This window comes from Leucoraja erinacea, chromosome 36 (assembly GCF_028641065.1).
Source record: "Leucoraja erinacea ecotype New England chromosome 36, Leri_hhj_1, whole genome shotgun sequence".
Taxonomy (NCBI): domain Eukaryota; kingdom Metazoa; phylum Chordata; class Chondrichthyes; order Rajiformes; family Rajidae; genus Leucoraja; species Leucoraja erinaceus.
This window is the reverse complement of record NC_073412.1, coordinates 3,703,007-3,725,469: the sequence shown is the minus strand read 5'-3', so window position 1 is coordinate 3,725,469 and position 22,463 is coordinate 3,703,007. Positions and strand designations below refer to the sequence as shown.

Below are 22,463 nucleotides of genomic sequence, written 5' to 3'. Positions count from 1 at the left end.
TTAGAAGGATGAGAGGGGATCTTATTGAAACATATAAAATTGTTAAGGGCTTGGACACGCTAGAGGCAGGAAACATGTTGGGGGAGTCCAGAACCAGGGGCCACACACACAGTACACAGTTTAAGAATAAGGAGTAAGCCATTTAGAACGGAGACGAGGAAACACTTTTTCTCACAGAGAGTGGTGAGTGTGGAATTCTCTGCCTCAGAGGGCGGTGGGGGCAGGTTCTCTGGATGCTTTCTAGAGAGAGCTGGAAAGGGCCCTTAAAGATAGCGGAGTCAGGGGATATGGGGAGAAGGCAGGAACGGGGTACTGATTGGGGATCAGTCTCGCCATCCCGGGAATTAAACTTGTAAACCTACGCTGCACTCCCTCAATAGCAAGGATGTCCTTCCACAAATTAAAGCAGACAATGCTAAGGAAATGTCGAATGGATCATCGTTAGCTGAGGGGAAGGTGACACGGAGGCGTAACAAACAGTAACATTAATCAGGAAACCTTTCTTCAGAGTCAACCTGAAACGTCACCCATTCCTTCTCTCCAGAGATGCTGCCTGACCCGCTGAGTTACTCCAGCGTTTTGTGTCTATCCTCGATCTTTACAGGGAAGATTCAACCAGGTTTCACTCTCCACAGATGCTTTGATTTGTAAACCCTCTAAAACATTTCGAAGCGCTGTCCGATTTACTAATAGTTCTTTCCCCTCGACCCAGGCTGAACTACTGGGAGATTGTGAAATATTTGCAGCAGACTTAGAGGAGCTTATTGAACTGAGGACAGAATTAGCCAGGTAAGTCTGAGCATGCCGTTAACTCGTTTTTGTTTCGTCTCGAGATACAGCGCGGAAACATGCCCTTCGGCCCACCGAGTCCGCACCAACCAGCGATCCCCGCACATTAACACTATCCTACACACACACTAGGGACAATTTACACTTACACCAAACTAATTAACCTACAAACCTGAACGTCTTTGGAGGGTCGGAGGAAACCGGAGATCCCGGAGAAAACACACGCGGTCACGGGGAGAACGTACAAACTCCGTACAGACAGCGCCCGTAGTCGGGATCGAACCTGGGTCTCCGCCGTTGCATTCGCTGTAAGGCAGCAACTCTACCGCTGAGCCACAGAGCCACCTGACCCCTTGGTAGTATCTTCTCAGTAATGTTCATACGTAACCTCCACAGTCCCGACAAAGTTAACCTCCGTTAGCTCTTAAACCGCAACCCACCCGCTCACCGGGAGAAAGTGCAAACTCCACGCAGGCAGCAGCCGAGGTCTGTATCGAACCCGTGTCTGCCGCTGTGAGGCAATTGTTAACTGCCCCGCTGTGCTGCATCATCTGAGCTGCACGTCTCACAGCTCCGGCGACAAGGGTTCGATCCTGACCACGGCATCAATTTGTGCGGAGTTTGCACGTTCTCCCGTGACCGCGTGGATTATCGTCCGTGTTACCCCAGCTCTTTGTGCGTGGGTTTTGGACAGGTTAGTCGGTGTGTGTCTGTCCACGAAGCAGAGACTCGGGGCAGGGACCAGGGCCGAGAGAATGGGACGAAGGACAGTGTACGGTCAAATGCTGACCAGTACCTTGGCACCGGGCACTGCCCTGTGTACTACTCACCCACCTACCCTTCCCGATTACAGGGTGACGGCAGAGAAGGCCCAGCTGAGACGCCAACAAGAGGAGAGTGGGCGCATCATAGACCTTCTCCAGCTCCAGAAGGACATCAGCAGTGACTCTGTAAGTCCAATGGTACTTTAGTTTAGAGATACAGCGCGGAAACAGGCACTTTGGCCCACCGAGTCCACGCCGAACAGTGATCCCCACACACTAATGCCCCTGTCCCACTTAGGAAGCCTGAACGGAAACCTCTGGAGACTTTGCGCCCCACCCAAGGTTTCCGTGCGGTTCCCGGAGGTTTTTGTCAGTCTCCCTACCTGCTTCCACTACCTGCAACCTTCGGCAACCACCTGCAACCTCCGGGAACCGCACGGAAACCTTGGGTGGGGCGCAAAGTCTCCAGAGGTTTCATGGAGGTTTCCTAAGTGGGACGGGGGCATTACACTATCCTACACACACTAAGGGCAATTTGCACTATATACCAATATACCAAGACAATTTATGTGCAAACCTGCACGTCTTTGGAGCGTGGGGAGAAGACCAAAGATCTCGGAGAAAACCCACGCGGTCACGGGGAGAACGTGCAAACTCCGTACAGACAGCGCCCGTGGTCGGGATCGAACCTGGGTCTCCGGCGCTGCAAGCGCTGTAAGGCAGTGACTCTACCGCTGCGCCGCCCACATTTATGGTCACATATGCAAGTAAACATTACGTAGTGAACTTCATTTTTGCATATAAATTGGGCACCGGCATGTTTGGCGCCATTTCATCTCCTGTTTCCACTCCACGCAGGCGCTGCGGGGCTCCAGCAGGTGTACCGGGGGCTTGGACAGTGTACGCGCCGAGCTGCAGAAAAATCGGTCAGTTGCCAGTGCCCCCTGCTCACTTCATGTGGGGCGTTCCATCCCTCTGGCCCTCTCTGCCCCCATCTCTCTCTCTCTCTGCCCTTCCCTCATTGCTCCTTCCGCAATACACCCTCCTTCTGTCCCCCTCTCTCCTTGCCCCTCTCACTCTGCCCCCTCTCCCTCTCTCAGCCCATCCCCTCTCTACTTGCCCCTCTAGCTGTTTCCCCCCACCCCTGTCTCCTTTATTTGCCCCCTCCCCATCTGCTCCCTCCCTATCAGCCCCCTCTCTTTCTGCCCCCTCTCACTCTGCCCCCTCTCCCTCTCTCAGTCCATCCCCCTCTCTCCCTGTCCCCCCCTCTCTCCATCTCCCTCCCAATGTCCCCCACCTTCTCTGACCCCTCCCTCCCTCTCTGCCCCCTCCCTCACTCTTTATCTCTCTCCTTCTCCCTCTCCCTATCCATCTCTCTCTCCTCTCTCTCTCTCTCTCTCTCTCTCTCTCTCTCTCTCTCTCTCTCTCTCTCTCTCTCTCTCTCTCTCTCTCTCTCTCTCTCTCTCTCTCTCTCTCTCTCTCTCTCTCTCTCTCTCTCTCTCTCTCTCTCTCTCTCTCTCTCTCTCTCTCTCGCTCTCTCTCTCTCTCTCTCTCTCTCTCTCTCTCTCTCTCTCTCTCTCTCTCTCTCTCTCTCTCTCCCTCTCTCTCTCTCTCTCTCTCTCTCTCTCTCTGTCTCTCTCTCTGTCTCTCTCTCTCTCTCTCTCTCTCTCTCTCTCTCTCTCTCTCTCTCTCTCTCTCTCTCTCTCTCTCTCTCTCTCTCTCTCTCTCTCTCTCTCTCTCTCTCTCTCTCTCTCTCTCTCTCTCTCTCCGTCTCTCTCTCTCTCTCTCTCTCTCTCTCTCTCTCTCTCTCTCTCTCTCTCTCTCTCTCTCTCTCTCTCTCTCTCTCTCTGTCTCTCTCTGTCTCTCTCTGTCTCTCTCTCTCTCTCTCTCTCTCTCTCTCTCTCCTCTCTCTCTCTCTCTCTCTCTCTCTCTCTCTCTCTCTCTCTCTCTCTCTCTCTCTCTCTCTCTCTCTCTGTCTCTCTCTCTCTCTCTCTCTCTCTCTCTCTCTCTCTCTCTCTCTCTCTCTCTCTCTCTCTCTCTCCGTCTCTCTCTCTCTCTCTCTCTCTCTCTCCGTCTCTCTCTCTCTCTCTCTCCGTCTCTCTCTCTCTCTCTCTCTCTCTCTCTCTCTCTCTCTCTCTCTCTCTTCCCTCTCTCTCTCTCTCTCTCTCTCTCTCTCTCTCTCTCTCTCTCTCTCTCTCTCTCTCTCTCTCTCTCTCTCTCTCTCTCTCTCTCTCTCTCTCCGTCTCTCTCTCCGTCTCTCTCTCTCTCTCTCTCTCTCTCTCTCTCTCTCTCTCTCTCTCTCTCTGTCTCTCTCTCTGTCTCTCTCTCTCTCCCCCTCCCCCACTCCCTCGGGCCACTGGCCACTGGGTAGACATGTGAAGGACTGGACCTCAAACCTATGCCTGTTCCCCCTGTTTTCAAACAGCAACCAAATCCAGGACCTTGAGAAGGAGAAGGGTGAGATGGAGATGGAGCTGAAGAAATTCAAGGTACCTCCAGTTGGGTCTGTGGCACTGTGAGGCAGCAGTTGGAGAAATGGAATGGGTAACATTGAAGAAGTCTCACGACCCGAAACGTCACCCATTCCTTCTCTCCAGAGATGCTGCCTGTCCCGCTGAGTTACTCCAGCATGTTGTGTCTATCTTCGCTTTAAACCAGCATCTGCAGTTCCTTCCTACACATTCCATTATCCTATCTGGGACATATAACGTCAAGTCAAATCTTTATTTGTCTATCTGAGAGATTGGAGCAGCTGGGCTTGTACGCCCTGGAGTTTAGAAGGATGAGAGGGCATCTCATTGAAACATATAAAATTGTTAAGGGGTTGGACATGCTAGAGGCAGGAAACATGTTCCCGATGTTGGGGGAGTCCAGAACCAGGGGCCACACACAGTTTAATAATAAGGAGTAAGCCGTTTAGAATGGAGACGAGGAAACACTTTTTCTCACAGAGAGTTGTGAGTCTGTGGAATTCTCTGTCTCAGACCGCGGTGGAGGCAGGTTCTCTGGATGCTTTCAAGAGAGAGTTAGATAGGGCTCTTAAAAATAGCGGAGTCAGGGGATATGGGGAGACGGCAGGAACGGGGTACTGATTGGGGATGATCAGCCATGATCACATTAAATGGCGGTGCTGGCTCGAAGGGCCGAATGTCCTGCTCCTGCACCTATTGTCTATTGTCACATACACATACAAGATGTACAGTGAAATGAAAGTGGCAATGCATGCGGGATTGTGCAACACAACACAACACAACAGAACCAGTATTTACATGAAAAAATAAAACACTCTTGAATCAGGACTAAATAAAAAGGCACCATGGGTGGATGGAGCTGACTGGATGGGGCTGAATGGCCTAAATGCACTGCTGTTCTTAAGGGGTTGGACAAGCTAGATGCAGGAAGATTGTTCCCGATGTTGGGTAGGTCCAGGACAAGGGGTCACAGCTTAAGGATAAGGGGGAAATCCTTTAAAACCGAGATGAGAAGAACTTTTTTCACGCAGAGAGTGGTGAATCTGTGGAACTCTCTGCCACAGAGGGTAGTTGAGGCCAGTTCATTGGCTATATTTAAGAGGGAGTTAGATGTGGCCCTTGTGGCTAAGGGGATCAGGGGGTATGGAGAGAAGGCAGGTACGGGATACTGAGTTGGATGATCAGCCATGATCATATTGAATGGCGGTGCAGGCTCGAAGGGCCGAATGGCCTACTCCTGCACCTAATTTCTATGTTTCTATGTTTCTATGTGCCTTGCGGTGTTGCAGATGCAGAGCGCGCCGCTGGTGCGGGTGGAGCTGGACGCATGTCGGCAGCAACTGGAGCTGGAGCGGAGCAGGAGCAGCAAGCTGCAGCACCAGGTGCAGGAGCTGCAGAGGAGTAGCCGACCCCAGGAGCAGGGCCAGGTCTGTACCCAGTCCGATCCCCGATCCCCGACCCCGACCACACTCACTCACGCACACACACACACACACTGCCCACTGTCCACCAAAGATCCTACAGCGAGCAAGATGGTCCACTCGACGAAAAAGACATAGTACGGTCATGGGCAGATTCATGATTAAATTTTCGGCCCCATTTCCGTAACCGGCTTCCGTCTCCGCACCGTAGATCCCGTAGCGGAGCAACGATAATTAGTGCGGAGACGGAAGCCGGTTACGGAAACATCCTCGTAAAAATAAAAGTTCTTTGGTAAAAATCTTCTCCTCGTTTTCAGAATTTTAATTTATTAACACAAACTGTTCCCCCGCAACGTTGATTACACTGCGGGTCGGGTGGGGTGGGGTCGGGTTACTGAAATGGATGAAAAAAAGGCCCACGTTCCGCTCCGTTGCGTACTACACGTCAGCCCATTGTGTTTAGCAGGAGTGGTCTATCTATAGGATCTTTGACGTCCACAGAGATGGCTCACACAGCCACTGATTCAATATAACGAGGCCTCATTCAACCCCTTTTAAACTGCTGGCATCTTTAGTTTAGAGATACAGCACGGAAACAGGACCACCGAGTCCGCACTGACCAGCGACCCCCGCACACCAACACTATCCTACACACACTGGGGGCAATTTACACATACACCACACCAATTAACCTACAAACCTGCACGTCTTTGAAGTGTGGGAGGAAAGCAAAGGTCTCGGTGAAAACCCACGCAGGTCACGGGGAGAACGTACAAACTCTGTGGTCAGATTCAGATTCAGATTCAATTTTTAATTGTCATTGTCAGTGTACAGTACAGAGACAACGGAATGCATTTAGCATCTCCCTGGAAGAGCGACATAGCAAACGATTTGAATAAATAATAATAAATGTCCGGGGGGGGGGGGGGGGGGGGTTGGTGATTGGCAGTCACCGAGGTACGTTGTTGAGTAGAGTGACAGCTGCCGGGAAGAAGCTGTTCCTCGACCTGCTGGTTCGGCAACGGAGAGACCTGTAGCGCCTCCCGGATGGTAGGAGGGTAAACAGTCCATGGTTGGGGTGAGAGCAGTCCTTGGCGATGCTGAGCACCCTCCGCAGACAGCGCTTGCTTTGGACAGACTCAATGGAGGGGAGCGAGGAACCGGTGATGCGTTGGGCAGTTTTCACCACCCTCTGCAATGCCTTCCGGTCGGAGACAGAGCAGTTGCCGTACCATACTGTGATGCAGTTGGTAAGGATGCTCTCGATGGTGCAGCGGTAGAAGTTCACCAGGATCTGAGGAGACAGATGGACCTTCTTCAGTCTCCTCAGGAAGAAGAGACGCTGGTGAGCCTTCTTGATCAGAGTTTAGTCAGGATCGAACCTGGGTCTCTGGCGCTGTAAGGCAGCAACTCTACCGCTGCACCACCATGCCGCCCATGGTGAAATCCAGAATCTTTTGCTTTGGTTTCTGGAGAAACAGCGCGCATACAGGGCCCATTGCATTCGCACTGACCATCAATCACCTTTACACTAGTTTAGTTTAGAGATACAGGGTGGAAACAGGCCCTTCGGCCCATTGATTCCGTGCCGACCAGCGATCATCCGTACACTGGTTCATCCCTATACAATTTGCAGAGGTCTTAATAATCTACAAACCTGCACGTCTTTGGAATGTGGGAGGAAACCGGGGATAGCCCACGCGGTCACGGGGAGAACGTACAAACTCCGTACAGACAAACGTCCGTAGAACCCGGGTCTCTGGCGCTGTGGGGTAGGAACTCCATCACCGCATTTCTTCCCCCTTCCCCGACCCTCTGCTCACTGGCCTCCTCCAACATATAACTGAATCAAATTCCTTTGCAGGCAAGAGTTGTGCACAAGGTACAAGGCAGGCAAGCTGGAACACCATCAGACGACCCCTGCGTGCAGGAAGCTGTGTGCAACAAGTTAGTTTGTAAACGTTAACGTTAAAATAAATGCATCTCTATTTTCTCTGTTACAGAGAAAGGTGGAACAAGTTAGGGCTTTATTCTCTGGAGCGCAGAAGGTTAAGGGGGGACTTGATAGAGGTCTTTAAAATGATGAGAGGGATAGACAGAGTTGATGTGGATAAGCTTTTCCCATTGAGAGTAGGGAAGATTCAAACAAGGGGACATGGCCTGAGAATTAAGGGACTGAAGTTTAGGGGTAACATGAGGGGAACGTCTTTACTCAGAGAGTGGTAGCTGTGTGGAATGAGCTTCCAGTGAAGGTGGTGGAGGCAGGTTCGATTTTATTATTTAAAAATAAATTGGATAGTTATATGGACGGGAAAGGAATGGAGGGTTATGGTCTGAGTGCAGGTAGATGGGACTAGGGGAGATTATGTGTTCGGCACGGACTAGCAGGGCCGAGATGGCCTGTTTCCGTGCTGTAATTGTTATATGGTTACTTTGATTGCTTTAAAAGCTGGTTGTTCATTGCCTTGCAAAAATTCATTGCATAAATCGACCATTATTGAACCATAAAGCAAATTCTGCAGTTACACAAAATCTGAAATGGAACAGAACTTGTTGAAGCTCATAAGGACATCAATCACAGGGGCAGAATTTGGCCCTTCGGCCCACCGAGTCTGTGCCTGCAAGTGATATATATATATGTAGTCACAGAGTGATACAGTGTGGAAGCTGGCCCTTTGGCCCAACTTGCCCACACTGGCCAACATGTCCCAGCTACACTAGTCTGCTGCTTGTGCGAGATAGAGAGAGAGAGTTCCTGTTCTGGAGAGATTCATTCTTCCATTCCCCACATCTGTCTGTCTCTTTTCACTCTCAAAGTACTGCCCCTCGTATCCTCCTCCCTTCCCCTCCCCACCACCATCCCGTTAGACTGGATAGACTCGGCTTGTACTCGCTAGAATTTAGAAGATTGAGGGGGGATCTTATAGAAACTTACAAAATTCTTCAGGGGTTGGACAGGCTAGATGCAGGAAGATTGTTTCCGATGTTGGGGAAGTCCAGAACAAGGGGTCACAGATTAAGGATAAGGGGGAAATCTTTTAGGACCGAGATGAGAAAAACATGTTTTTTCACACACAGAGAGTGGTGAATCTGTGGAATTCTCTGCCACAGAAGGTAGTTGAGGCCACACAGTTCATTGGCTATATTTAAGAGGGAGTTAGATGTGGCCCTTGTGGCTAAAGGGATCAGGGGGTATGGAGAGAAGGCAGGGATGGGATACTGAGTTGGATGATCAGCCATGATTATATTGAATGGCGGTGCAGGCTCGAAGGGCCGAATGGCCTCTACTCCTGCACCTATTGTCTATGTTTCTCTTATCTCATACACATTCACTGATACGGCTTTCGTTATTTTACCAGTGAGAAGAACAAAGAAGAATCAATCGATCACCTTGAAGGTAATAATCTAAGATTTAGTTTGATATTTCCCTTTAATCTTTATACATGAGATATATAAAAATATATTGTTCGCTGTTGCTCCTTTTTTCTATCTGCCCGTAACATTTTATTGTGTTTGCACTCTCTGTGTAGCTGTGAGTAAAGGGCCTGTCCCACGAGCATGCGACTCCATGCGGCAAGCGCGACCTAAAGCCCGCAGCCGCCTCGACACCCTACGCACGGAGGCGCGATGTTCGGGCGAAGTCCGACGGGCGTACGGTGTCGAGGCGGCTGTGGGCCGGCAGGACGTTGCCGCGCGGAATTTTTGAACGCAGTCAGTTTTTCGGAGCCCCGCGCGATGTCGGGACCACAACTCCATACGGCTCCGGCGATCGAAGTGGGACCGGCCCCGCGAGGCCGTACGGCTCAAGCGACCACGTTAGGTCGCGCTTGCCGCATGGAGTCGCATGCTCGTGGGACCGGCTCTTTACACTGTATTCTACACTATAGTGCAGGATTGATGTTGGGAGGTCATGTTGCAATTGTATAAGACATTGATGAGACCGCATCTTTGGAGAGAAGGAATGGGTGACGTTTCGGAACAAGACCCTTCTTCAGACTGGAGAAAGGTCTTGATCTGAGACGCCACCTCTCTCAGGCCACAGATGATCGCATTCTGCTGCCACATATGATCGCATTCTTCTGCATGTTCAGTTCAGTTCTGGCCACCATGATATAGGAAAGATGTTGTCAAGCTGGAAAGGGTACAGAGAAGATTTACGAGGATGCTGGCAGTGCTAGAGGGTCTGAGCTACGGGGAGGGGTTGGGGCAGACTGGGACTCTATTCCTAGGAGCGCAGGAGGATGAGGGGTGTTCTTATAGAGGTGTACAAAATCATGAGAGGAATAGATCGGTAAGATGCACAGAGTCTCTTGCCCAGAGTAGGGGAATTGAGGACCAGAGGACATAGGTTTAAGGTGAAGGGGAAAAGATTTAATAGGACTCTGAGGGGTAACCTTTTCACACAGAGGGTGGTGGGTGTATGGAACAAGCTGCCAGAGGAGGTAGTTGAGAGTGGGACTATCCCAACATTTAAGAAGCAGTTAGACAGGTACATGGATAGGACAGGTTTGGAGGGATATGGACCAAACGCAGGCAGGTGGGACTAGTGTAGGTGGGCCGGTGTGGCAAGTTGGGCCGAAGGGCCTGTTTCTACGCTAGATCTCTAAAACCCTTTACCCTTGGGCAGAGCTGGGATGTGCCATCCGCAGTGTCCACCACCACCACTAGATGGCAGGAGCAGCCCAGCTTTCTCCAATGTTCGACAAAAATTGCTGGAGTAATGGGCCCTGTCCCACTGTACGAGCTAATTCAAGAGTTCTCCCGAGTTTCCCCGTGATTTGAACTCGGAGATTTACGGTAATGGCCGCTCGTCGGTACTCGGGGCTCTCGTGGACATTTTGCACCAGGTTGAAAAAACTTCACGAGTCTTCGCGAGCTCACCGCGTTTCCCGAGCACCTGCCGTCAGCGTTACGAGCCGCTAAGAGACGTCCCCGAGCTCCGACGTACCCGCTACGTACATTCCACGTGCTTACCGCGAGTTAGATTTTTTTTTAGAGCTCTTGGATGAACTGGTACAATGGGACAGCCCCGTAACTCAACGGGACAGGCAGCATCTCTGGAGAAAACAGATAGATCTAGAGATCTAGCATAGAAACAGAAAGGTCCATCTGTCTCCTCAGATCCTGGTGAACTTCTACCGCTGCACCATCGAGAGCATCCTTACCAACTGCATCACAGTATGGTATGGCAACTGCTCTGTCTCCGACCGGAAGGCATTGCAGAGGGTGGTGAAAATTGCCCAAAGCATCACCGGTTCCTCGCTCCCCTCCATTGAGTCTGTCCAAAGCAAGCGCTGTCTGCGGAGGGCGCTCAGCATCGCCAAGGACTGCTCTCACCCCAACCATGGACTGTTTACCCTCCTACCATCCGGGAGGCGCTACAGGTCTCTCCGTTGCCGAACCAGCAGGTCGAGGAACAGCTTCTTCCCGGCGGCTGTCACTCTACTAAACAACGTGCCTCGGTGACTGCCAATCACCCCCCCCCCCCCCCCCGGACACTTATTATTATTTATTCAAATCGTTTGCTATGTCGCTCTTCAATGGAGATGCTAAATGCATTTCGTTGTCTCTGTACTGTACACTGACAATGACAATTAAAATTGAATCTGAATCTGAATCTGAATCTAGATGATATTTTGTGTTGGGATCTTCAGATTGAGTTTGAAGAAGGGTCTCTGTAAACCAGTTGCATCCTACACATTTCTCCTATGGGAACCATGGACTGAGATCCCTCCTTCATGTTCCCATCTCGAGCTGTTTCAGTCTTTGCCTATCCAAGTTTTTTTTTCCACGATAATTTAACCAAAACATCTTTTTGCTACCTATGTTCCATATGCCCACCCCTACTCCAGCACACTGTCTTTTTTTTTTGTAAACCAGCATCTGCAGTTCTTATTTTTCTCGGGAGATGTGACATTATTTTGAATGATTGTTAATTCTGGTTGGTGCCTCTTCCAAATGATATATTGTTCGGTGTTACTTCACCCTGCTGTCACTGCTTGAGATTCGTGATGTTGTGTCTTTATTTTCCAGACATTGAGGAACCTCCCAGCCCAGAGTTCTCCGTGAACAGGTGGGCACATGTACACTCAACTTGACACACTTGATAGAGCAGTGCAGCACAAGAACAGACCCTTTGGCCACACAATGTCCATGCTGAACACACACACACACACACACAGATAGATCGATGGATAGATGGTGGTGGATTAACTCAGCGGGACAGGCAGCATCTCTGGAGAACACAGATAGATGACATTTTGGGTTGCGATCTTCAGATTCAGTTTGAAGAAGGTTCGGTGTAAACCAGTTCCTTCCGACACCTTTCACCTATGCCCACCATGGACTTGAGTCAGGTTGAACTAATCTCTTCTGCCTGCATGTAGATCCATATCCTACACGGTGGCACAGCGGTAGAGTTGCTGCCTTACTCTGTCAGAGACCACGGTTCCTCCCCGACCACGGGTGCTGTCCATACGGAGTTTGCACGCCCTCCCTGTGACCGCGTGGGTTTTCTCCGAGATCTTCAGTTTCCTCCCACGCTCCAAAGACGTGCAGGTTTGTAGGTAGTCGGCTAGGGGTAAATATAAATTGTCCCCGGTGTGTGTAGGATAGTGTAATGTCCCCTGTCCCACTTAGGAAACTTGAACGGAAACCTCTGGAGACTTTGTGCCCCACCCAAGGTTTCCGTGCGGTTCCCGGGGGTTTTTGTCAGTCTCCCTACCTGCTTCCACTACCTGCAACCTCCGGCAACCACCTGCAACCTCCGGGAACCGCACGGAAACTTTAGGTGGGGCGCAAAGTCTCCAGAGGTTTCCGTTCAGGTTTCCTAAGTGTGACAGGGGCATTAGTGTGTGGGGATCGCTGGTTGGCACGGACTCGGTGGGCCGAAAGGCCTGTTTCTGCGCTGTATCACTAAACTAATCTACGGGTGAAAGAGGAGATCGACAAGTTCTTGATTAGTACGGGTGTCAAAGGTTACGATAATGGGGTTGAGAGGGAGAGGGATATGGAGGAGGCGACTTGATGGGCCCAATGGCCTAATTCTGCTCCTATGACTTATGAAGTTAAGAACATGTCAATCAATTTCAAATGGGGAGGGGAATGGCAGGGGAATGGGGTTGAGATAGATCATTGAGTGATGGAGCAGACTTGATGGGCTGAATGGCCTAATTCTGGTCTTATTACTTCTGGAATGAAGAACTACAAGTGTCTAGGTTGTATCTGCCCCATTATCTCCGAATCCCCATGAAGCGCACTCCCTTGGCATGACTGAGTCTTTCTCCTCTCTCCAGTATCGCTGGGCCTCAGACACAGGAGCTGCTGAAGGAAATCTCCGCACTGCAGCAGGACCTCAGGGAATCCAAGACCACCCAGCGGCAGCAGAACGCAATCATCCGTGGCCTGAGAGAGGTGAGCGAACGACACTGGCCTCTCGGACAGACACCCTCCTCCAGTCTGAAGAAGGGTCTCGACCCGAAACGTCACCCATCCCTTCTATGTCTCTCCAAAGATGCTGTCTGACCCGCTGAGTTACTCCAGCATTTTGTGTCTATCTTGGGTTTAAACCAGCATCTGCAGTTCCTTCCTACACAGACACCGGGGCTTAATGTTCAGACCAGGTTTATTGTCACATGCACTGAGCAACAATGAAATTCATTTTTGTATTCAGTTCAGTGCAAGTATCACTACACACAGGCACTGAGATATATCTTAGATAAGCAACTCGGTCACAGCACAAGCTTACTACAGTACAGGTGCACAACCTTTTATCCGAAGATCCAAATAACGAAAACCTCCGAATAGCGGACATTTTTTCGGTCCTTGAAGAAAGGTCCTTGAAAACGTTCACCGAGGGTGGCCCGCAGAGGTGACAGAGGAACCTCCGGTCGGTCCTCGAAGAAAGGGGAACTAAATCCCCATTCATAAAAGAGAGGGTGATGGTATATTGCGCGGGATGGTTAATAATTGACAATCTGCTGCTACCTGCCCGCTGAGTTAAAAAGTTCCCACGGTAGACACGATACACAGTGTATCGTGAGTCTTGCGTGGGAACATTTTAACTCAGCGTGCAGGCAGCAGCAAATTGTCGCTCCCTTCAGTTTCACACCACCTACACCCCTCTGCTTCCCGGCCATGTGTGTGACCCCTTCCCTCCCCTCTCCAGCTCCCCGCTCATTGCACCGGCGCGGGGGCTTTGCACTGTCTTCACGTCGGCGATTCTAGCAGCGCAGTGCAGTCACTGGAGACGTCAGGACCAACGAGACACCGACCCCCAGGCCCACCGCAAGCACAGAGATCCCACAGCCAGCAGCAGCCCAGCCCAGCCCCGCTCCAACTTCTTCTGCCGGGATCAAGGCGCAAACTCGCGACCTTGCGGATATGAGCCGAGCACTCTACCACTGAGCCAGCCATTAAAATCTACGCAAAAAAATTTCCATTCCGAAGACCGACAAATTCTGAATTACGAAAGGTGTCTGGTCCCAAGGCTTTCAGATAAAAGGTTGTGCACCTGTAGTAGGCAGTCACGGTGGCGCAGCGGTAGAGTTGCTGCCTTACAGCGCTTGCAGCGCCAGAGACCCGGGTTCGATCCTGACTACGGCTGCTGTCTGTACGGAGTTTGTACGTTCTCCCCGTGACCTGCGTGGGTTTTCTCCGAGATCTTCGGTTTCCTCCCACACTCCAGGTTCGTGGGTTAATTTGGCTTGGTGTAAATGTAAAAACTAGTCTCCAGTGTGTGTAGGGCAGTGCTAATGTGCGGGGATCGCTGGTCGGTGTGGACTCGGTGGGCAGGAGGGCCTGTTTCCGCGCAGTTTCCATCTCTAAACCAAACTAGGGGGGAACCACAAAAGTAATACGGTAAATATTGGTTGGCGTAAAATGGAATACTTTTGAAATTGTCGGTGTGCTTTTTGTGGCCCCTCTTTGCATACCTTTGTCAATGCAAAACAAAGCATCGCAAGGTGACTTTGTCACATGTAATGGTGAAGTATCATTCATTCATTCATTTCATTCATTCATCATTCATTCATCCATTCATTCATTCATTCATTCATTCATTCAATCATTCATTCATTCATGCATTCATTCATCCATTCATTCATCCATTCAGTCATTCATTCATCCATTCATTCATTCAGTCAGTCATCATTCATTCATTCAGTCAATCATACATTCAGTCATTCAGTCATTCATTCATTCATGCATTCATTCATTCATTCATCATAGGGTGACCCCACGGTGACTGGAGCTGTAGTTATTGATCGGGACAGGGTACGCTCGGCGAATAATCATGGGGCAGTGAGCACCACGTCACTGTCAGCTCCCACCGCTGCGGCTGAGCAGCACAGGCGCACGTATGTGGAATAAACGGACCCGCAGTGAACTCCCGCTGGGCGGTAGCTCTGCTGAACTATATCATAGAGTCACTAGTTCAACACAACAGTATCGCAGTCCCCTAGGTCCAATGATTCAATGATTTTAGTTTAGTTTTGTTTAGATATGAAGTGCGGAAACAGGCCCTTCGCCCAAATGTATCCGCGCCGACCAGCGATCCCCGCACACTAACACTACGCTACACACACTAGGGACAAGTTACACTTATCCCGAGCCAATTCACCTACAAACCTGTACGTCTTTGGAGTGCGGGAGGAAACCGAAGATCTTGGAGAAAACACACGCAGGTCACGGGGTGAAGGTACAAACTCCCGTAGTCAGGATCGAACCTGGGTCTCCTGCGCTGCAAGGAAGTAGCTGTTGTGCTGTGCCACCGTGCCATCAATCTGGGCTGTTTCTCCACGTCGAGTCCTCCTTTGTTCCCAGTAGCGTCTCCAACTTCCGCCCTCGATCGCCAACCCTTTACTTGGCCTCAGCTTGGACTGTTTACCCTCCTACCATCCGGGAGGCGCTACAGGTCTCTCCGTTGCCGGACCAGCAGGTCCAGGAACAGCTTCTTCCCTGCGGCTGTCACTCTACTCAACACTGTACCTCGGTGACTGCCAATCACCCCCCCCCCCCCCGGACACTCCTCCCACAGGAAAAACACTATGTCTGTATACATGTAAATAGATGTATTTATTGAAATCATATTCTATGTGGCTCTTCCAGGGAGGTGCTAACTGCATTTCGTTGTCTCTGTACTGTACAATGACAATGACAATTAAAGTTGAATCTGAATCTGAATCTAAGCAGAGCCGTGGCTGAGTCTGACGTAGATGTCTCACTTACCCAGGTGTTCCAGGGATGGGTGCAGGAGACAGGGAGATGGCATCAGCTGTGGACCTGTTGTGGCGGGAGGCGAACTGCAGTGGATCAAGGTTGCTTGGTGGACTGAATTTAACGCGTTCCATGTTTCACACTTTCCTCACAGACCCCATCACAGACTCTGCTCCAAACTACTCAGAGGCATCGTCTGTGTTGATGCCTAATCTTGTACCCTTCTCTCTCTAGGAACTGGAAGAAGCCAACTTAAACAAACCAAGAGAAATAAAGGTGAGGGGGCGATGAGCAGGGATGGGTTTTTTATGCGATCCTAACATGTGTGTGTATGTAGGCGTGTGTGTGTGTGTGTGTGGTGTGTGTATGTAGGCGTGTGTGTGTGTGTGTGTGTGTGTATGTGTGCATGTTGTGTGTACCTGTAATTGCAGGTTTGTGCGTGTAAGATCGCAAATTTGTGTGTGTGTGTGCATCTGTGGGGTGTGTGTGTATGTAGGCGTATGTGCGTGTGTATGTCGTGCATTAGTAGGTTTGTGCGTGTACGATCGCAAATTTGTGTGTGTGTGTGCATCTGTGGGGTGTGTGTATGAGTGCGCGTGTGTGTGTGTGCATGTGCACGTGTGTGTGTGCGTGTGTGCATGTGTGCGCGCGTGTGTGTGTGTGTGCGTGTGCACATGTGTGTGTGTGTATGTCGTGCATTTGTAGGTTTGTGCATGTGATGTGTGTGTGTGTGTGCATATGTGTGTGTGCGTGTGTGTGTGTGTGCGTGTGTGCACATGTGTGTGTGTGTGTGTGTATGTGTGTGTGTGTGTGTATGTGTGCGCGTATGTGTGTGTGCATGTGCACATGTGTCTGTGTGTGTGTGTATGTGAAGGTGATACAAGATTGTTAATATTGTGTCAAATTGCCTGTTTCTGTCTTGGTGATTGTGTCACCTTGAGATGTGGCAGGTGACTGGAGCACCCGGGGGAAGCCCACACAGACACGGGCACAGCATGCAAACTCCACACAGACAGTGCCCAGGGCCACGCTCCCTCCAGTGTGACTCTGTTCTGGCTGTGTTGCTGGGCGATGTTCAAAAGGTCACAAAGTGCTGGAGTAACTCCTCGGGTCAAGCAGCATCTCTGGAGAACGTGGATGGGTGACGTTTCGGTCCTTCTTCAGGCTCCGAGTTTGACACAAGGTCCCGATCAGAAATGTTACATCCATGTCTTCTAGAGATGCTGCCTGACCCACTGAGTTTTTAGTTTGGATCAGAGATACAGAGCGGAAACAGGCCCTTTGGCCCACCGAGTCTGTGCCAACCAGCGATCCCCGCACACTAATATTATCCTACGCATACCACGGACAATTTATAATCTTTACCGTGGCGATTAGTCTCCAAACCTGGAGTGTGGGAGGAAACCGGAGCACCCGGGGAAAACCCATGCAGCCACGGGGAGAACGTACAAACAAGCACCCGTAGTCAGGATCGATCCTGGGTCTCTGGCGCTGTGAGGCAGCAACACTATCACTGCCCCACTCCGGTGCTCCAGCACTTGTGTATTAAGTAGCATCTGATGAAGGGTCTCGACCCGAAACGTCACCCATTCTTTCTCTCCAGAGATGCTGCCTGTCCCGCTGAGTTACTCCAGCATTTTGTGTCTATCTTCACAATACTCCAGGCGTGGTCTCACTAGGGCTCTGTACAGCTGCAGAAGGACCTCTTTGCTCCTATATTTGATTCCTCTTGTTATAAAGGCCAACATGCCATTCGCTTTCTTCACTGCCTGCTGTACCTGCATGCTTACGTTCACAGACTGATGTATAAAGACTCCGTCTGAAGAAGGGTTTCGGCCCGAAACGTTGCCTATTTCCTTCGCTCCATAGATGCTGCTGCACCCGCTGAGTTTCTCCAGCTTTTTTGTGTAACCTATAAAGACTCCTGTTGTACTTCCCCTTTTCCCAACCTGAAGTTGAGACTACCTTCTCTCCAGAGATGCTGCCTGTCCCGCTGAGTTACTCCAGCGCTTTGTGTCTGCCAGCATCTGCGGTTCCCTGTCTCTTCATTGTGCGATGTTTCTCGGCAGGCCTCGCTGGAGGAGGTGGACGGCGAGCTATTCCAGGTGCGGGAGGAGCTTCAGAAGGTCTGGGACATGTTGCACACACGGGATAGCAAGCTGGAGGAGCAGCACCAGGAGCTGGAGTCTGCACGAGGACAGGTCAGTGTGCATCGGCCCCAGAACGGCAGCCCAGGGAACACAGCAACAAACCGAGTCCCCTGGTGTAGGTTTAAGTTCACATTCATTATTGTTACATGTAATCACAATAATACTTTATTAGCCAAGTATGTTTTGTAACATACGATGAATTATCGCATTGAATGGCGGTGCTGGCTCGAAGGGCGAAATGGCCTACTCCTGCACCTATTGTCCATTGAATTTCATTTGCCAAGTCAGTCATACAAAAAAAAGCCACAGAACACACAAAATACATTTTAACATAAACATCCACCACAGTGGCCCCTCCACATTCCCCACTGTGATGGAATCTCTTCCCTTCTTTGTTCTCCCGCGGTCGGGGGCCTCGAGCCCTCCGTTGACGGGACCATCTTGACTCCCGTAGCCCGTGGCGTCTGGGCCCTCCGCATCGGGGCGATCGGGGGGATGTCAGCTCCCCCGCACCGGCGATCGGACCCCGAGCCCTTGCGTCGTTGGAGCTTCCCGACTCGGCCTCTCCCGAGACTGCGAGGTACAATGATAAGCTGTGTTTTGCATGCCATCCGATCCAATCCGATATACTATGCGCCGATACATCCGGGAGTAGAAATCGGCCATTCGGCCCATCAGGTCTACTTCGCCATTTAATCATGAGACGGGCAATATCTCTGGAGAGAAGGAATGGGTGATGTTTGAAGAAGGGTCTACACCCGAAACGTCACACAAGAAAAAATGTCTTCTCTCCAGAGATGCTATCTGTCCTGCTGAGTTTAGATAGATGGATGGATCTATAGATAGATAGATTTATAGATATAGATAGATAGATGGATGGATAGATGGATGGATGGATAGATGGATAGATCTATAGATAGATGGATAGATGGATAGATCTATAGATAGATAGATCTATAGATATAGATAGATAGATGGATGGATAGATGGATAGATCTATAGATAGATGGATAGATGGATAGATGGATGGATGGATGGATGGATAGATCTATAGATAGATAGATCTATTGATGGATATATAGACAGACAGACAGACAGACAGACAGAGGTAGATAGAGAAGTAGATAGATAGATAGATAGATAGATAGATAGATAGATAGATAGATAGATAGATAGATAGATAGATAGATCTATAGATATGGATAAATGGATAGATGGATGGATAGATCTATAGATAGATCTATAGAAGGCAGGTACGGGATACTGAGTTAGATGATCAGCCATGATCATATTGAATGGCGGTGCAGGCTCGAAGGGCCGAATGGCCTACTCCTGCACCTATTTCTATGTTTCTATGTATGGATGGATATATAGACAGACACAGACAGACAGACACAGATAGATAGATAGATAGATAGATAGATAGATAGATAGATAGATAGATAGATAGATAGATGGATCTATAGTTACTTAGATGTATAGATGGGTGGGTGTATAGATAGATACTTTAATGTCACAAGGGCACCGACTGAGTTGCAAAGTATTAATTGCAGTCGCAAATGGTCCCTCTTTGTCCCCCCCCCCCCCCCCCCCCCCCCACACCAACAATGGCCACATGATGTACATGAGAGCCTTGACATTGATGCCGGCACTTGGATTAATTCCAACCGGGCCCACCCATGATTCAGTAACATGTGGGACATTAGCACGGAGCTGCTCCACCTCTGTTTCACGTTGCTTCTGATGAATAACAGACAGACAGTTCATCGGGGAACAACCGGGCCCATTGTTGACGTGTCATGTTACAGTGCGGCCAGTGTTTGCTGTGCTTTCGGGGAAAGTGAGAGGTGAAGTGAGATCATGCCATGGATATTTTTAGTTCGCAGATACAACGTGGAAACAGGCCCTTCGGCCCCACCGAGTCCATGCTGACCATCGATCACCCGTTCGCACTAGTTCTATGTTATCCCAATTTTGCAGCCGACACACATCCTAATCAGACTTTATTAGCCAAATATGTTTTGCACTAGGGGGGAAATTTACAGAGGGCCGATGAACCTACAAACCTGCACGTCTTTGCGAAGTGGGATGTGTAGGAAAGAACTGCAGATGCTGGTTTAAATCGAAAGGCTGGAGTTACTCAGCGGGACAGGCAGCATCTCTGGAGAGAAGGAATGGGTGACATTTTGGGTCGAGACCCTTCCTCAGACTGAGAGTCAGTGGAAAGGGAAACGAGAGGTAGAGACGGTGATGTAGAGAGATATAGAACAAATGAATGAGAGAAATGCATAAAAGTAACGATGACAAAGGAAACAGGCCATTGTTAGCTGCTTGCTAGGTGAGAACGAGAAGCTGGTGGGGGAGGAATAGAGGGAGAGGGAATGCCGGGGTTACTTGAAGTTAGAGAAACCAATATTGGGATTAAAGATAGACATATTGTGAAAAGCTGGAGTAACTCAGTGGGACAGGCAACATCTCTGGAGAGAAGGAATGGGATCCAGAGATGCGGCCATTATGAGTAGAATTAGGCCATTCGGCCCATCAAGTCTACTTCGCCATTCAATCGTGGCTGATCTATCTCTCCCTCGTAACCCCGTTCTCCTGCCTTCCCCCCGACACCCGCACTGAGTTACTCCAGCCTCTTGTGTGTGTCTTTGGTTTAAACCAGCGCTGGTTTGCACTTCCTTCAAACACGCATCAGTATTGGGACTCGCGGCGTTGGTGCCATCTGTGTGGTGGGATTTGCTTGCTCTTGTCCAAGCTGAAAGCGCTCTGCAATTTTTGTTCTGCAGTTCTCCGAATGCAACTCTGAGAATCAGCGGCTGGAGAACCTGGTGACTGCCTTGAAGCAGCAAGTGTCGGAGAAGTAAGTGGGATGAGTCACTCGCCGGTTGTCTGCTGAGGTTGCAAGTGAAGGTCGTGCCTGCATGTGGCTCAAGCGACACACTCTGTGGGACCCACACATCAGGGTCGCGGATCAGGGTCAAGGAAATGCTTTTTCTAATCATAAGCCCATCTTCTACTTGCTCTTGTCCAAGCTGAAGGGTTTCGGCCCGAAACGTTGCCTATTTCTTTCGCTCCATAGATGCTGCTGCTTCCGCTGAGTTTCTCCAGCATTTTTGTGTTTCGGGTCGAAACCCTGTAGGAAATAGGCAACGTTTCGGGTCGAAACCCGCAAGGGTTTCGGCCCGAAACGTTACCTATTTCCTTCGCTCCATAGATGCTGCTGCACCCGCTGAGTTTCTCCAGCATTTTTGTCCCGAAACGTTGCCTATTTCCTTCGCTCCATAGATGCTGCTGCACCCGCTGAGTTTCTCCAGCTTTTTTGTGTAACCTTCTTCTTGCATATGGCTTGCACAGCCTAAAGTTGTAGGACAACTTGTTCTATTTGATTGTGCACGCCGGGTTAATTGCATTCGTCGAAACAGGGCGGACCACGTGAAGGTTGCAATCCCCCACCCCATAAGCCCATAAGGAGTAGAATTAGGCCATTCGGCCCATCAACTCTACTCCGCCATTCAATCATGGCTGATCTATCTCTCCCTCCTAACCCCATTCTCCTGCCTTCTCCCCATAACTCCCGACACCCGTACTAATCAAGGATTTATCTATCTCTGCCTTAAATATATCCACTGACTTGGCCTCCACAGCCGTCTGCAGCAAAAAGTTGCACAGATTCACCACTCACTGTAATGCCACAGAGTGTGTCATCGCAGGGGATCGATGCTGCAGGATTAGCGATCGCTGACTGATAAACCTGACCTGAAAGTCACCCTGTCCTCCCGAGCTCGGTGGCTGCATCAGAGGCTCATGTTAACAGGACCCATCTGAACAGCAAGTGGCGCTGAATCAGGCCCTTCAGCCCAACTTGTCCACGTCGACCAACATGTGCCCCATCTACGCTAGTCCCATTTTCCCACCTTCGTTCCACATCCCTCTAAACCTTTCCCCATCCATCAGTCTGAAGAAGGGTTTCGGCCCGAAACGTTACCTATTTCCTTCGCTCCATAGATGCTGCTGCACCCGCTGAGTTTCTCCAGCATTTTTGTCCCGAAACGTTGCCTATTTCCTTCGCTCCATAGATGCTGCTGCACCCGCTGAGTTTCTCCAGCATTTTTGTCCCGAAACGTTGCCTATTTCCTTCGCTCCATAGATGCTGCTGCACCCGCTGAGTTTCTCCAGCTTTTTTGTGTAACCTTCTTCTTGCATATGGCTTGCACAGCCTAAAGTTGTAGGACAACTTGTTCTATTGGATTGTGCACGCCGGGTTAATTGCATTCATCGAAACAGGGCGGACCACGTGAAGGTTGCAATCTCCCACCCCATAAGCCCATAAGGAGTAGAATTAGGCCATTCGGCCCATCAACTCTACTCCGCCATTCAATCATGGCTGATCTATCTCTCCCTCCTAACCCCATTCTCCTGCCTTCTCCCCATAGCCCCCGACACCCATACTAATCAAGGATCTATCTATGGTTACACAAAAAAGCTGGAGAAACTCAGTGGGTGCAGCAGCATCTATGGAGCGAAGGAAATAGGCAACGTTTCGGGCCGAAACCCTTCTTCAGACTGATCGGGGGCGGGAGTGGGTGGGGACAAGAACTATCTATCTCTGCCTTAAATATATCCACTGACTTGGCCTCCACAGCCGTC

General features: G+C 50.2%; 1 protein-coding gene across 3 annotated transcripts in view; it reads left to right on the top strand.

Moving 5' to 3' along the window:
• Positions 1–22,463, top strand: part of LOC129713686 (myosin-13-like) — a 68,637-nt gene that overhangs the window by 28,421 nt on the left and 17,753 nt on the right. For all 3 annotated transcript variants that reach the window (XM_055662946.1, XM_055662947.1, XM_055662945.1), the window contains exons 12-23: positions 713–789; positions 1,643–1,739; positions 2,412–2,479; positions 3,979–4,042; positions 5,314–5,451; positions 7,310–7,392; positions 8,805–8,842; positions 11,479–11,518; positions 12,741–12,858; positions 15,895–15,936; positions 17,730–17,861; positions 20,603–20,676. In XM_055662946.1, the coding sequence (XP_055518921.1) occupies positions 713–789; positions 1,643–1,739; positions 2,412–2,479; positions 3,979–4,042; positions 5,314–5,451; positions 7,310–7,392; positions 8,805–8,842; positions 11,479–11,518; positions 12,741–12,858; positions 15,895–15,936; positions 17,730–17,861; positions 20,603–20,676 (971 nt within the window). The remainder of the gene's footprint in view (positions 1–712; positions 790–1,642; positions 1,740–2,411; positions 2,480–3,978; positions 4,043–5,313; positions 5,452–7,309; positions 7,393–8,804; positions 8,843–11,478; positions 11,519–12,740; positions 12,859–15,894; positions 15,937–17,729; positions 17,862–20,602; positions 20,677–22,463) is intronic.